At 37.2% G+C, this 16,319-nt stretch overlaps 1 protein-coding gene across 5 annotated transcripts in view; it reads left to right on the forward strand.

Moving 5' to 3' along the window:
- CDK14 (cyclin dependent kinase 14) overlaps nucleotides 1-16,319 on the forward strand; it is a 514,904-nt gene that overhangs the window by 227,227 nt on the left and 271,358 nt on the right. For all 5 annotated transcript variants that reach the window (XM_033083308.2, XM_033083300.2, XM_033083326.2 and 2 more), the window contains one exon: nucleotides 7,621-7,669. In XM_033083308.2, the coding sequence (XP_032939199.1) occupies nucleotides 7,621-7,669 (49 nt within the window). The remainder of the gene's footprint in view (nucleotides 1-7,620; nucleotides 7,670-16,319) is intronic.

The following is a 16,319-nucleotide window of genomic DNA, read 5'->3' on the forward strand; positions in this document are numbered from 1 at the left end:
TAATATTCCGGGTGCGGCTTATTTATTGACAAAGACATCAATGTTGCCAACACACTGGATATGCGGCTTATACTCCATGCGGCTTGTATTCGTGAATTTACTGTAATACATTTGAGAGGCCTGAAATACTTCAGAAGTATTTCAGTAATTTTGGGATACATCTGTGATTCACTTTGTCGTGGATGCTATAATCTTCAGAGGGTCTTCCTGTACTCAGGAATCATCATTTCATTGATTTCATCACCAAATTCTGGATCCCTTGAAAGTAATTATCTGCCCTCAATTAGGAAAAAAGTTTGAGGGAATTGTGAAAAAGTGCTAGTTGTCTTGATATTTCATCCTCATGTTACAGGCTATTGGACATAGACACTTTCAATGATGAACATGATCCCCTAGATTTGTAGAAAATGTTTTCACTATTCACTCTTTTGTTGCAATGCTTTAGGAGATAATAGCAGATTTGCTGAGCTAAACCAGATCCAACCATCAATCATATCACTGGACCTGTATCTCCAGGAATGAATTACAGTAGGCATTAACTATGTCTTATCTGTATGAGTAGAGGGTGAAGCAGTATTCCCAAACAAGCTGCTTCCTTGCCAGTCTTGTGTCAAAGTCTTCCTGATTTTTTGTTCATTATGTTCTTTATTGTTATTAAATCTCCTGGTTTTTTAATCTGGAGTCCTATCAACCTTCCAGCTGTTTCTCCTGGATTGAGTCCTGTCCAAATAAGTGAGCAGGATGAGCCTTTGGATAAATATCTACACTTAAGTCAAGTTTTCACTTTTCTGACATTCTCAGTCAGTGTTTGGGACTGATGCTGTGTAACCTCCATCCTGGGAAGTTAAGTAGAGATTTATCAGGAGGTAATGAGAGAAGGTAAGATATGGTCACAATAGAAGATAAATGAACTGTCTGTGGCAATGAAGAGATGGTAATGGTCAAGGAGAGGAAGGAACTTGTTAGGAAGGTGGAAAAAACATGAGGATGCTTTCTAATGTTCACTGTGCATCAGGTTCTTTACAATACTGTTTCTAGATGAAAGAAAGTTAAATATTTAATCTTGGGTTGATGGCATAGGAGCCTGAACCTCACAGTGTTCCACAGAAGATTAGATACAATAGAGAGTAACACACTGAAAAGGTGCCTTTATTAGACAATGGAAACATCACTGAGCACTGATTTTTAAAAGAGAATCCCTAAAGCTGGGGTGAAAAGAGGAAGAGTATCTCCTTAAAGAGAAATCAGAAAACAAAAAGAAACAGTGAGAAAAAACATTTATAGGAGATAGTGTATAACATGGATTTTACCAGGGACTGATGAATACTTCAGTGGATTTATTGAAAAATCACAAGTCTGTGATGGACAAAATCACTGTAGAGCTAGTTTTCTAACTCAGGAGTTCTACTTTACTTCCCATGTGATCAATAAATATAGATTTGGTTTAGAAATATGATCTGCCTACATGCATCTTAACAACTGATTGGCAGCCAGATTTTTTGAAAAGATTTAAGTCTCCTTTTAGGGCTGGACTGAGAGACTGAACTCCTTTGGCACAAACACATGAACATACTGTGTATGAGAACATATGGCTTTTCAAACTTTCATAGCAGGTTTTCCTACAGAGTTTCTCCAAAGCCTGTCAACATTTTGTTGCATGCTAAATCAATATCTTGCTTGTTTTCATCTACATTGATGCCAGGGAATGTTGCAGGTGATGTGGAAGCCTCTGCTGTTAGACTGTCAGAGCAGCCTCTGGTATGCCTTTGCCTCATGACAATTAGCACTTACAAATAATTAATTCCTGGCCATTAGGAAGCTTCCTTGGGCTTAGGAGGTTTTGTGGGCCAGGAGCTGTTCCCTGTAAGAAGTCCCCATCCTCTGTATTGGAGGATGGAAGTGGGAGGTGCTGCAGCATTGCTACAGGACAGTGATGGTGTCTTGGCCAAGCTCATTTAAATTACTGGTATAGATGTAGTCTTCAAGAATTTAAGTACAGTAATTTCATGATTACAAGCCGCACCTGATTATAAACCGCACTTCCGGGTGTCAGCAACATTTCATTCTTTGTCCATACAGTATAGGAAACAGCAGCTATTCTTCCTCTACACAAACTGTGCCCTTCTAAAGCAAATGGAAGGGAGAAGAGGGGATGGGATGGAGGGGAGGGAGTTGTAATTTTTCTCAAGATGTTTTGGCATACAAAACTCCAAAGTCTAGCTCATGTATTTGATAAAACTCCGATTGTGGCTGAACTTCAGAAAAAACTCTAATTGCACATTAGTGCTGCAAATATTATAGTGCTTGAAAATTTTCTTACCAACATGGATGCTTGTCTTTAGATCTTTAGCTAACATAATTTGAATAATTTTAGAATTGAATCTTTACTAAAAATGGTATATGTCTTATATACATCACAATACAGAGTTAGTCATGTTAGACTTTTAAATTATATGTAAAGAAAACCCTTTCAAAGAAATAATGAATTAGAATTTTCAAAATATTAATTATGGTGATGTTTAAATATTTGCATTTAAGCTAATCACATTTGGTTTTAAATAGAGAAGAGCATTAATCAGGGAATGCATATTAGCCATCATGTTTTGATTAACAACATAAAAAATGCCTTGAAGTCAAACTGCATTTTAAGTTCTTTGGTTTAGACTAGAAGCTGATTATCAATACTGTTAAAATGAAGCTAAAAATCAAAATGTATTCTGCCTCTAATTCCTTCTGTAGCTTTTCTTGCCTATCTTAGGTCCTTTCAAAGCAAATGTGGCAAAGGTGTAATAGTTCATGTGTTTTTCTGACTGATAAAAAAGGAAATAACCCTCATCTTGTTTTATGTTACTTAAAATGCAAGTGCTTATATTTCCAATTCTCACAGCAGACCAGTATTCCTGCAGTGGTCTGCTAATAAGCTCACTAGTGAGTTCTGCTGGAGCTCGCTTCTGTTTGAACCTGCCCTTGATGCAGGGCTGTCAGATGGAGCGAGTTTATCAGGCACATAATGATGTTTGCAGTGCAGAGCATGGAGGTATATGTGTGTGCACACAAGTGAGTATGCACATATAACACTGTTGCTGTAGAAAGACTGTCTAAAGGAAATAAGAAATAGCAAGAAAGAAATATTGTTTTTTCTAAGACCACTTAGTACTGCTGAGTGTAATGGATGAGCTTTCTGGACAGGTTATTTATTTATTTGTTTGTTTATTTATTTATTTATTTTCTGAGGCCTTCAAACTGGCCAGAATTTAGAAGCAGTTGTTTTAAAAACATAATTTTTTTAATGCATCAAGTTTGTCTAATTAACTAGCTTGAGAAATTCCCTCCCTCTCTTCCTCTGGTTCTGGTTCCTCATTTCTGCTTCAATTTTGCAGTTGTTACTCCAGTTGCCTCTTGATGCTACTGTTGGTGGGGCACAGTCCTAAAAGCTCCCTTGGCAAATGAGGCACTGAATAAGCTGTGCTGCAAGGTGTGAAGCAAAGAGCAGCTCAGATCCTTGTGCTGCCAGAAGAATAACTGCCCCCCTCACCACGTCTGAGCAGGCTGTGTGCACTGCCCAGCAGAACAGAGCCTTGGTTCTGAGGCTGGTTCTCAGGGTGTGGAAGGGACATGTTAGCCCAGTCCTTTTGGATATGCTTGGGACATTCTGAGAGTAAAAATTATGCTACAGGAAAATGTTGCTACATCTTTCCAATAACAAATAGGAATATTACATGTTAGGTTTTATTTATGCAGTCCTATACAGGCATGTCTTTACACTGCATTTGATTGTGGGCATGCCACTTATTTGGCTACCTTGACCTTCTAAGAAGCAAACACTGTAAGGTGCTGTGTGATTTTAACAAAACTAAAAATCTCTCCCTTCTTTTGTTTCCTATAAGCAAAAATTCACCTTTTACTAGGTGAAATACAACACCCATGTGAAAAGCCAGTTCTGTAACAGTGAGATATAGCTGGTAGTGAGGCTGATGACTGCATATTTGGCATAAAAATGCAGAGGAACAAATTTTGTTTCCTGAATTTGTTCCCAAAAAATTGGCAAATATTGAAGTGTTTGTGTAAAGGAAATTAAAATCATAATTTTTTACTTTAAATTTCAAATGTGCTTACTGCATTGGCTTTCCAGAATTTTTATTCAAAATAAATACATGTAATACTAGTAATCTAAAATATTTGAACTCTGGTATATATACCTACAATTTGAACTATAAAAATTCAAAATACATCTGAGATCCTGATCTGTAAACCTGTAGTTTTTCATGGTTCTTTAATCTCAACCTGATGAGAGTGAACAGCTGCCTCAGCAAGGTGCACCTTGTTCTTTGGAGTGGTTTGTATGTGCTGGAGGATGGCTGGGTGGGTGAGTGATCATGTGAGTGTCTATATGAAATTTTCGTATGTGCATGTTTGCTTTTCAGTGATGAGGGAGAGGAATTAAGTTTTTGCTCCACAGGGTTTCTTCCACGAGGTTGGATTGAGATTGTGATTGCCAGTACTGTTGCCTCTCAGTATGTCAGGCAAAGATTTCTTTTGTGGGGGAGCATTCATGGTAATTCTGCAGAATTCCCAGTCTCACATACAGACTTACATTACTGTTCTTTATGAACATATCAGTGGTAGCTTCTGAAAAACAAATATCAAAGCTATATGCTTGAAAGTATCATAGAATGTAATTTTTTGCCTTTGGTCACAGATATGTTAAGCTTTAGATTTGGGTTTATTACATCCATCAAGCAATAAAGGACAGAGGCATTCACACAGGTGTGTGAGAGTCACTCTAAAAAGTGACTCAGAAGCAAATTTGGGGATGTAATTGTGAGACTGAATTCTGGTTCTGTGATAAATGCGACACAAGCAGGAGGTGCTCAGATAAAAGTTGTGAAGTTAATTTGCCTCTTTTTTCTGCCTATGTTGGGACTGCAAGTTTGGTGGTTTTAGGTATGTAATTTTGTGGTTTCATAGTTCAGGACTTGAAAAACTTGCATCATGGTGAAGGAGCTCAAGGAAGAGATCCTTGTAGCTTCTGGCAACCCTGAAACCAGAATCAGTTGGTTTCACTGCTTCTTTTTTCTCTAAAGGATGAATTCAGAAAAATATTAAGAGCTGGCATGTACATGAGGCCGAGCTTAATTAACACAATGGTCCCATGTCCATAAAAGTTAGGAAGACTCTTGTAGGAGCCATGACCACAAAATGATGTAGAAAAATGTGACCTGTTATTTTATCAATGTGTGATTTCTTTCTCTGTATAAAAGATGTAAAGTAAGTAGCCTCTACCCTGCTTAAGTAGAGAGGAAAGAGTTGATACCAGTCGTTAGGAGAAGCATGGTTTGCAGTCACAGCATATTCAACAGAGTTTGAAATTAAGGACTATGGACTAAACATTTGCCTCTCTATAAATAGGGTTTTGCCCTCTCTTTGTCTTGCCCTTCAGTTTTCCCTCTCCCTGGTAAATATGATGCATAAGATACTTGCTTAAAAAGGTATTTAGACTGGAACTGTAGACAGCAAAGGAAGATCCCTTTGAGAAGTTTGTTTTGCTCATGTGTGTTCCTTATAGCATTTACGTAATTGGTTCCAGTGCATCATTTTTTCAGTAAAAATTCATCTGGCATAGCAATAGTTTTTCAGGTTTTTTGCAGAACTGGAACAGATCTTTGGACATTAAAACCTGAAGGCAGTTTGGCCAAATTGTTGACTCTGGGGCTTTCCTCCCACAGTAAAAATAGCTTAAACTGATTAAAATAAACACCAGATAGTCTGGTCAAGAAAATATGTTGTATATGATACTTCTCAAATGTTTTAAGTGGATGTAGCTCTGTTGAAATCAGTGTTGCTCTGTCAGTTTGAACCAGCTCAGTATCTGACCAAAACATATTGCAGAATGACAGATAAAATCAAAATCTGTCTCTCTCGAGGTCCAGGTTACCTTTTCAGCAGTGTTTCAAGTCAGTTCAATTCTCTTTCCACACAGATTTTTCTGCACCAAAACAGATTAATGTGCAAATTTGCAGTTATTTAGCTGAACTCCCATGTGTATCTCAGACATGTTGTTACACAGCGCTGTCTAGCTGCATTTTATTTTTCAGTCCATTGTCATAAATGAATTGACCGTGTTTTGGTTGGACAATTTACTTAATAGAAAAAAAATCTTTATTTTTTTCCAATTTTAATGGGTATCTGCATATATGCATGTATTTAATTCCTTTTTGCAAACTGAAATGGAAGGGTTATGTAGCTTCCAGTTTCCAGTACACTTGCCACACATAACTAAAAGGGAGTGATTTCATTTCTTTAACTGCATCAGTACGGTTAAAGCAAGAAAACTTGTAAACATGAAGTGGCCCACAGACACAGTTTGCAGGTCTACTGATTATCAGTAACTTCCAATAGTGAATTCAATGAGATTTGAAGCTTCTGCATTTGTCTTTTTAGTTAAAGGGGCAAAAAACCCGTAAATATAGGTATAAGAAATAAAATCAAAGCATCCACATTGACGCTAGGATTTTGCTTCTGCCTTGGTTTTGGCATCTTTAGAACTGACTCTTTATGAAATGTACATGACAACTTTAGAAATGATACAAGCAAGTATACAAATACAGGAATTTGAACACAACCCCTTTGAAGTTTACATTTACAGCTGTTTTTCACAGTAAGATGCATGTATATCAGTGTGCATATATATAAAAAATACTATTGCAACTCTACAATGAGTCTATTAAATGACATGCACATGGGTGGAGAGAAAGCAAAATTATTATTTTTTTTTTTTTAGACTTTATGGAGTATTTAGTAAGTTTAGAACTTCTACACACCAACTAATGCAATCACATTAGGGTAGCTGGCCATGGTGAGCACCAGTCTACATGGCAGGATTTCTGTGCAACGAGTCTCCATGGAAAATGTTGCTCTGTTCTCCAGCTGAACTCGTTTGTTGCTACCTGAGAGGCACTTAGCTCCTCTTCAGGAGGCTAAGGAAGGACTGACCTTTCATTTCTGCAGCAGCTTACATAACATCTTCCTTTTTCAACTAGAATCCTACTGCAGCTCAAGCATCTTCTTGGATATGAGTGGGAAAGTACTTCTATGTGAACTGAAGAACTTAATGTTTGAGTAAACAAGCTGTCATTGTACTTGTTACTTCTGCTCATTATTTATATGCATTCTTTAGAAAATAGACTTATGTGTTCATCATGTTCTGTGTATCACAGAGATCCACTCTTACTCTTACTCTTATCCTAAAAATATGACAGGGAGGCTGTAGAGAATTGTATTTGCCATGAAGAAGGAAAAACCACTAGATTGCAGGATTCTTTTTTTCCTGTAGCAATCAAAAACTATTCTAGAAATAATTGTAAAACCTTCCATTTCTGGTGATGCCACAATTTGGTTTGATTTGGTTTGGGGGCTTTCTTGGTATTGGTGTTTTGTTTTGGTATTTCTTTTCCTCTGTATGGCAATTGCTCATAGGCTAGTTTTCTTTCCTTGTCTTAGGACTTGATCTTCAGAAGATACATAGAAATGATGAAATTATGAAAATTGACAATAAATAAATATTTTTTAAATAAATCCTGGATTTAGTAAAGTAACTTAATGTACCCTTTTTTCTTACAGAACGGTTTACACATTACGGCCCTAAAAACCTTAGTCAAGCGTGGAATAAGTAAGTATTTTTTTAATTGCACTTTTGACTCTTCAAGGGTATGCTGAAGTTATATCTAACATAGAATGACTCTATTCTTTTCAAATAAGCCAGCTATGAATTGTAAATAGGAAGAAACTTCAAGCATAGTAATTTCTTCTTGATGGTTTTAGTTGGCAAGTGTATTGAGCTCATGGAGAAATATTGTGTTATTGCTTTGGGCCATCAGTTTGGAATCTTGTTTTCTCTGTTCACCTATAAAAATTAAGAAACTTTTAAATAATATGTTTCTAATCCACTTTTGAATATTGTTTCCACATAATCATCCCCTGTTGCCAGGTCCATCTGTCATTGCTGTGAGCTGCTGACCATACTGTTGTCATCTTAATTATGAATAAAAAAAATCAGTGAAAATCCACCACACTTCTTTTTATTTTTCTTTTCAATGTTTCCCAAATTTGGTAACATTTACATCAGATGGACATTGATATAAAGGTGTTGTGCTCAAAGTCCTGAAAGGTTACTTGCTGAGCATTCAGACTGAACACCACACTACTGGCATTATTCTAAGTAATCATCTGTGTAAAGTCTGCTGGAAGATTTCTCAGCACATGTAGAATCTTTGTAGACAGGATATTTGGACTGCACTGTCTTGAGCAATTAATAGTTTTTATATTTTGAGGAAAGCATAAAGAGTTTGAATTGGATGATTTCAGCTATGTCAACAACTTGTCTTGCCAGAAAAGCTGTTAGAATTTTTCTCCGCTCTCTTTGGACCAAAAGTTCTGCAGCAAGGCTAAGCCTTTGCTGTACCAGCATTGCTGTTTTCTTTCTGGTACTAATTCAAAATTTTATTTTTGCTACCAACTGGCTGTCTTGGTTGATAGTTTACCAGAGAGTTCAAGAGATTAATCAGCAGGAGACTGTAACATCGTCAAGTTCACCACTGAAATTGATGATACAAATGTTTTGGTGAAGAAACCTCCTTGTTGTAAAGGAAAAAGGTTATTAATAGAGTAGAAATCCAAATGCCTTTTCAATATCCTTATTTATTAGCAATGAAATGTATCTACACCTGCAAAATCTATAGCATGGTCACTTTTCCAAAATGTGATTAGGTTTGTATTCACTTAGCCATTCTGTTACTTTTTTCTGTTTCTGCTCCTTCCCAAACTCATTTGGTCCAGTGTTTTCATTTAAAAAAACCCACCAAAACAAACAAACCACTAGAAGACTAAAACAAAAACAAACCACCTTTTGAAATTGTGGTTGACTGAAGGAGGAAGAATCCCTTAATGTAGCAGGATAGTTGTTAAAAATATTTTGGCATTAATTGTTGAATGTAATACCATGAATGTTTATCCTTTGAGTCAAAACCTGTCCTTCTGTAGTGCCAGGCATCTTCCATGACCCTGTAGCTCACTTTGCAGTACTACTGGGTCCTCCTTGGTTCCCAATTCCTGCTGTAAAAAATGAAGCTGGCACTGAAACCAGTTCAGGCCTCCATAAAGGTTAAGTGTTACCAGCCTGCATTAATTGACTTTCAATAGTCCATAGAAAAACTCCTGGCTTGTCCAATTCAGTCTAGGAGCCTAATTTGTTGGCTTTCGTGAATGAATCCATCTCCTGTTTACTGCAGAGGGAACAACAGTCTCAGACCATTTTGCCAATTACAATCCTTGCAGGCATCTTAAAATGTTTGACTGTACCTCAATCTTACTGCCTGGAATGCAATTCAATTTCCTGGAAGTCACAGCTTTCCTTTTAAAAATTAAATCTGTATCCTGTCCTTTTGCAGTCAAAAAAATTGCAAGTTGATTTTTTTCTTTAGAAGTACTTAATGAAATCCAAAAGCTTGGAAGAAGCAATTATATTACAACATAGGCAATTAGATCTGGATTGGGAAAGAAGGACAAGGAAACTAATATTGATTTGAATGTGTTTGCTTGGAGGCAGGTATTTGCCTAAGTAATGTGAATAGATATTGGCATGCTATTCCATCCATCCTGCAGGCCTGTTCTGAAGTCTTTTTTCTGTATTTTAAGAGCAGTTAGACTATTAAAATACAGCAGTTATGTATTAATAAGTACAATAATTGGTTTGAATTTGAGAAGTTGCTGTCTTATATTTCCTTCGAGACTATTGCATGAAATTTCTCTTTTCATAAAATACCACAAAAAAGAACAAAACCCAGTTGGCTTAAAACAGCTTCAGTCTCTGAGATTTCATAATTGACACAAGTTCTGATCACATCACAAGCTGACTCAAATAAGACCAGTGCTTTCTAAATTCTATGAAACCTCTTCAAAAATATTTATACATTTTAAATGCTCTGTGCATAAAGGATTTGCAATTTTTCAGCATAAATGAAAGGATTGAAAGCAATGACAATATATACAGTTCAGTGCCTCATACGGTGTTTCTTCTATAACAGGAAATATTCAGTGCCTCAAAATTATGTATCATTTACATTTGAATTGTAAAGGGCTTTCCCTTTTTCCAGTGTAAATCTTTATCTGTGTGCTGTATTAGAGCGCTGTTTGCTTGCACAGCTGTAGTTAAGGATGTATAAACATTTCTGTTTTAGACATCATATTCCCAAGGGCTTATAATCCAGCTGTAAAGCTTAACACATGGATAGACTGATTCATTCTAGAAATTTTCTTTCTTTCTTATCATGTTTCAAAAAGCAGCAATCTCCAGTCTTAAATTCAAAAACCTTTCTAACTTCCTGATTTAATTTGTGGAAGATTATTAGTGATACAAAAATGTCACATACATACATAATTATTTTAAAGGCAATAATCATGAGACCTGAAATGAGGAGAAAAACATGCAGCCTTTTGTTTTTAAATGTGCATTGGTTTTGGTACAGATTTACTTCCTCTCAACATCTTAGTAGCTTTGAAAGATAAACCTTAAAGAGCAATGTTTATGGTGTTGTAAGGATTTACATGTATGCATAAACTTCTATTGATGTCCCATTACTGCATTTTATAGGGAAGGAATTGCAATGAAAAAAAAAAATCACATAGAAATTTCCATAGAAACTGTACAGCAGTGACATTGAACTTCATGCTCCCGAATAGGAAGAGAACAGCTTTAATTTTCTAAACACAACGAAGTTTCACTATCTCCTGTTTCATCTTTCAGGCACAGGCTGATCCTTTATCTTGTTTATATATACATTTTGAGGTCACAGCATGTAGTGGTGAGAATATGGGTTTGGAAGCCTTCAAAGAGGCTTTTACCTCAAAATGTACATTTTAATTCAATTTATGTAAGGGGAGGTTAGTAGGAGGAAGAATAATACTCTTCCAGTATATACAGAACCAGCTTCATGTCTGTAAGGCAAAATGAAGAGAGGCAACAAAAACTCCAACCTGAAACCTTCCCAAAAAAATCACAGACAGTAGTTTGAGGGTAAAATAATTGCACCTGACCAACAAACATCAGCTTCCACAAGACGATTTTGAAGGCACAACAAGATGATGGAAAGATACTGGACACAAGTCAATTGCTCTTCAATTCCTGGTCTAGCTGGAAATTATATAAAAACATGGAATTTAAAAGCAATGACAAAGTGAAACACAGCAGGATCATTATATAAGTCAGATCCCTTAAATTCTTAAAATAGAATTGGTTATTATTAGAGCCTACTTTTGGGAAGTGTTTGAGGCAAATAATATCACTTTCACATACAGTGAATTAAGTAATTTGGGGACTTTAACACTGAATTTCTTCACTGGTTGTCAAATTACTCAAAGATTATAGAGAGAGTATTTACTAGATAAGATGGAATCTATAAATTTTGGAGTAATGCTTATTAAGAAACAAAACTTGCATTGATGTTTGCTTCTATGTAGTACGAAGCTTCACCTACATAGCATGACATAACATACTGTGGAATGTAATTATAAAATTCTGGTCTTAAAAGAACTAAGATGTGGTAATCTGATCTTCCTACAGAGCTCATAATGAATTATATTTTCACTTTTTTTCCTGAACTTTTCTGTTCAATTATCTTTACACAATAAAAACCAAGAACAGCTCTGCCTCCAGAATGCAGTGCAACGTCTTTCAATTTGCAAAAGCTTCTCCACAATAATAAACCCTTACAGAAGAATAACAAAAGAGAACTAATTATCCTTGTGTATATTTGGTAGGATATAAAAAGCTTTTTCAGACCCTTCTGTCATAATGGGTTGTATTGTGAGAAATTAGGTTGGAAAGAAAAGGTGCAGTTGAAAACAAATTCTGCTCTGCATAAATAGGACGACTACTTTGTAATTCCCCAACATGGCTGTATTTATTATATAAATAACACTTTATTCTCACAACCAGTCCCACTGCTGAGGATTTCTTCCTTTAACAGATGGCCTCTGTACTTGAGACCTCCCTTTCTGAGGCCAGGGTGTTTAAAAGTTGCATTCCAGGATGGACTGGCCTATTTTGGGACTGTTATTCAGTGAAAACTTCCTGAAGAAAGCAAAGTGAGTGAATGGAGACAAGTCGATGTAGCTTGAGTCAGTATTTCATTTCAAGTATGGCACACACTATGGAATTGCTTAGAGCTAAGACTTGGGAAGCATTTTTGGTTTGGGATTCTCTTGTTTGGGTTTTTAAGAAAATCTTTGCCTTAACTGGGTTTCGATTAAAGAAAAAGCTCTCTTCTGATTGTCACTTTTACCCCTTCACTGTCCTGTCCCTTCACCAGCATTGCTCATTGTAACACAGTGTAGTACCACCGAAGGAATACTCAAGCTCTCCACACAATAGAAACAAAAAGCTTTAGTGTTGTGGTTGCAGAAACCTTTCTGCTGGATGAACCCCGGAGCAGTAAGGATTTGAGGCAGTACGGAGCAGAGGAGGGCTGGCCGTGTGCCCCTGTGCACTGTAAGCACATGGCCGGGCTGCTGGGGCCAGCAGGGGCCACGGCTCACGCAGGGGAGCAGGGGTGGAGCTGGACACGGGATGGAAATATTTCCTACAAGTATATAAATATAAACCCGCCTCTGCCTCCGGGAGGTTTGCAACCATACTGCTGCACTGGAAACAAAAAGCATTTTGTATTTTCCGTTTTTTCCCCTGTTTCCCATGGACAGGCGGTTCCCCAGGGCCCGGAGTCATATCGCGACATGCCCGCGATAGAAGGCGGTGTCCCGCCCCGCCGCTGCAGTGCCGCGCTCTTCGCGCCAGGGGGCGCCCGCAGCCCGGCGGCGCTTTTGTCCTTCATTTCTCCGCTTAGCGCGGTTTATTCCTTAATTCGTCACTGTTTAAATGGTAAAATTAAGTTTAATTAAATAAAAATTAATTTCGGGGTGGTGGAAGCTGCTCAGTCTTAGTTTGGCGCCTTTTCCTGCTGGCACGTAGCGCTGTTCCTGTGCGCGCAGATCCGCGTTGAGCCCGGTGCGCTGCGGGGATTGCAGCTCGGGTCCGGATTGCGGGATGCTGATGGACCAAGCGCTGGGAAACATCTCTGCCCTTCCTCCATTGATGGAGCCAGGCGCTGGGAAACATATCTGCCCTTCCTCCATTGATGGAGCAGGCTCTAGGAAACATCTCTGCACTTCCTCCATTTGTCCCTTTGCCAAGCTGAAAAATCCTTTCCGACTTTTATTCTTACCTTTTAAATTGGAGCAACCGCAAAGTTACACCTTTTTAAAACTTAGGGGGAAGAGACTATTCCTCACAGACCTCATTGATATCATGCTTATCCTGATGGTCAATTTACTCTTGCCTTATCCTAAATTCCCTCTCTTTTGTGTTGCTAAGCTTTAGGTATTGTGTTACATCCTCTTGTCCCAGTTGAAAATACTAATAAGCCTTCTAAACTGGACCACAAAAGCTTTTGTCATTTTTGTTTCAGAGTACTAATAACTCTATGCTGCTTTATTACTAAAATTACATTGTTACTGCCCTGTACCTTTTCCCATCCATGACAGCAGTGAAAATACAGCCCCAATGTACATGGATGTTCTTTGTTATTTTCTGCAGCATTTAATTCAGTATCTGGCATTGGACTAGAGTTTCTTTGTATTGTTAACTCTGGACCTATCCATATTTGGGGTTATTATTCTGTGGAAATAATTGTAATGTTATATGCTCTATCTTGTTTTTAGATTTTCTGCCCACATGCCTCACTACTGTTAGTTTCTTTGTATTAATGCCTTTGTCTTTTGTGGTGATTTCAGCATTTGGTGTCATCTGAGAGTTGATTCAGTATGCAGGGTATCCCTTATTCCAGGTCATTAATAAAGATGTTAAATAAAACTGTGACTAACGCTAATCCCTCTGGCACACAGCTGGACACTTCCCTTCCAACTCAGTACATTGCCACTCATCATTACCCTTTGCTTATGGTCTGTCAGCCACTTTCAGTCTTTGAGATAGTGTATCACATCCCAGCTCTTCAGAGTTTGTCCACAGAGCAAGATTTTTCAATAGAAATTGCATCAAACATTATCTTTTGTTGTTTTGTTCCACCAATTATTAAGTCCACTTTAAGAAAATTATTTATATGATGTCTTAGTCATTAGTCACCTCTTTTTTTGATTGCCATTTTTTCTTATTTCTTCTGAAATCTAATTTTACATCCATATTGTCTTTTGTTTCTGTTGTCTGTGCTTTCCTTCTATATTGTGTGTCAGTGTCCAACAAATATTTGCCAAGCTTCCCTTTTTTGAAAACCAAAAAGGAAGTATGGGCATATATTTTTTTAAGTCTAGTACCATACTGTAGAATGCAGAGCAAAATTAGATGTTACTGTAACATATCTACAGTAATAAGCCTATGAAGAGAAATGAGGAAAGAGAACTAGCTATTCTTATGTAGAATTCCTGGAAAGACTTATAAAAGATGCCTTACATTTGTTTGCTATCCTCACTAATTCCTTAAGAATTCCTTAGGATATTGAGACGTATATCAGATAGACATGTTTATTTGGTGTTTCCAGGTATGACTTTTTTTTCAATGTATGTTCTTCATTAAGGTTTTTGAGTACTTTCTGATCAGATCTTCAGATGTTTCCAGTTGTTCTTTCTCCTTGCATTTCTACATGCCAATGTTTTATTAATTTCTCAGAATTATGATTTTGGTAGTCTGTTACTCATATGCTGCCATGAGGTCTTTGTTCATTTCTTGGTTTGAGGTCTAATACTTTCTGATCAGAGGCACCAGGCATCATGATATCCTCACATTCTGATTTCTACCCTCTTGCTTGAGTTCTGTTGGCCTATCTGCTGAGATCTCTCATCTCCAGATAATGACATTGCTGACAAAATTGAGTCTCTGAGATATGTTTTTAAAATGTTTGTCTAAGGAATTAAGACATACTATGAAGGTAATAATAGGAAGGAAGTAGACCTTACTACTGGCTCTCTCATTATTTGCATGTAGCTATTAAAGGCAAGATTTTTCCAAAAGGAAAGTGAAAATGATAGACAACTTGAGAACTAGGTTGGCATTCAAAAATGCTTCGTGCTAAGCAACTGCTCTTGGCTTATGTGGCTTGATACAATCCTCTGCTGTTTGTTCTGTATTACAGATAATTTTTCTTTAACTGAACAATTCCTTTGATTCTCATCTTAGGATCTCAGAAATGTAGATGGTGCAGACAGGAAATAAGTATGAAAATATGAGTAATGTTCCTGGGTTTTGTCACAGTGCAGATGGCTTAAGCCAATCTCAAAACTCATGCTGTTAGTCTCTGTTGCCAGCCATAGACTTATGACAATGGTTAAGATTTGTGTTTATAAACATCATAAACTATCTTTGTCTTAAGCAAATAGTGACTTTTATGAGGATTTCATGTGGGGGTTTTTGTGTAATTTTGACCACCACTTTTTCTGAGGCAAGGTCACAGGTATTCAGGTACTGCCATTCATGAGCATCTTCTGTGATTGTCTCTTAAAATTCATTCAAGAAAATCTGAATCACGTCCTTTCCTGCATTTTTGGTTGTGTTGCCTCATGTGTCTGCCTAAAGATTTCTGACATCTTGCCTGCCATATTGTACAGAAAAATGAGAATTTTTACTTTTTTCATACAGGTTTTCTTTTTTTTCTTTTTTTTCAATTAGAGACACTGAAACACAAATCATTGTGGGAGACTGTTGAAAACAGTGATTTTTTCATAACTTTAAGTTATTTACTAGCCAAACAATTCAATACTTAAATTTTGTTATTTCTTTAAATGAACTAGATTAGTTTTAAGCTAATGTTTGAGAATTTGTGAAAGATGCTGGCTGCAAGCAGGTCATTGTGTATATGTGTTCAGTGCCTGCTTGACCCATGTCAGAATGGGAAGATGGGAGACTCTCACCCTGCTGATGCATCAAATCAGAGAGGTTAGATTCTGTGTCTGCAGCAGCACACTGTGAATAACGAGCCTCAGCTCAGGGCTGGTGCACCTGTCATTGCTGCAGGGCAAAGAGGCAAGTGGTTCCAAAGGGAACTGACCTTTTTCTTTCAGGCACTGAGTCAATCCCATATCCTAAGGCGCACATTCTGCGTTAAAATTATTATAGCTCTCCTGGCATTAGGCTGAACAACAGACTCTGGTGAGCATCTATGGAAAGAGCCCACAAAATGTGGTGTTGATGGTAGTTTGTTTATTGTTTTCAATTAAGCCTTTATGGGAAATATATTCTGTAATTTTGAAAAGCATCAGTA

This window comes from Catharus ustulatus, chromosome 1, assembly GCF_009819885.2.
Source record: "Catharus ustulatus isolate bCatUst1 chromosome 1, bCatUst1.pri.v2, whole genome shotgun sequence".
In the NCBI taxonomy this organism is placed as follows: Eukaryota; Metazoa; Chordata; class Aves; order Passeriformes; family Turdidae; genus Catharus; species Catharus ustulatus.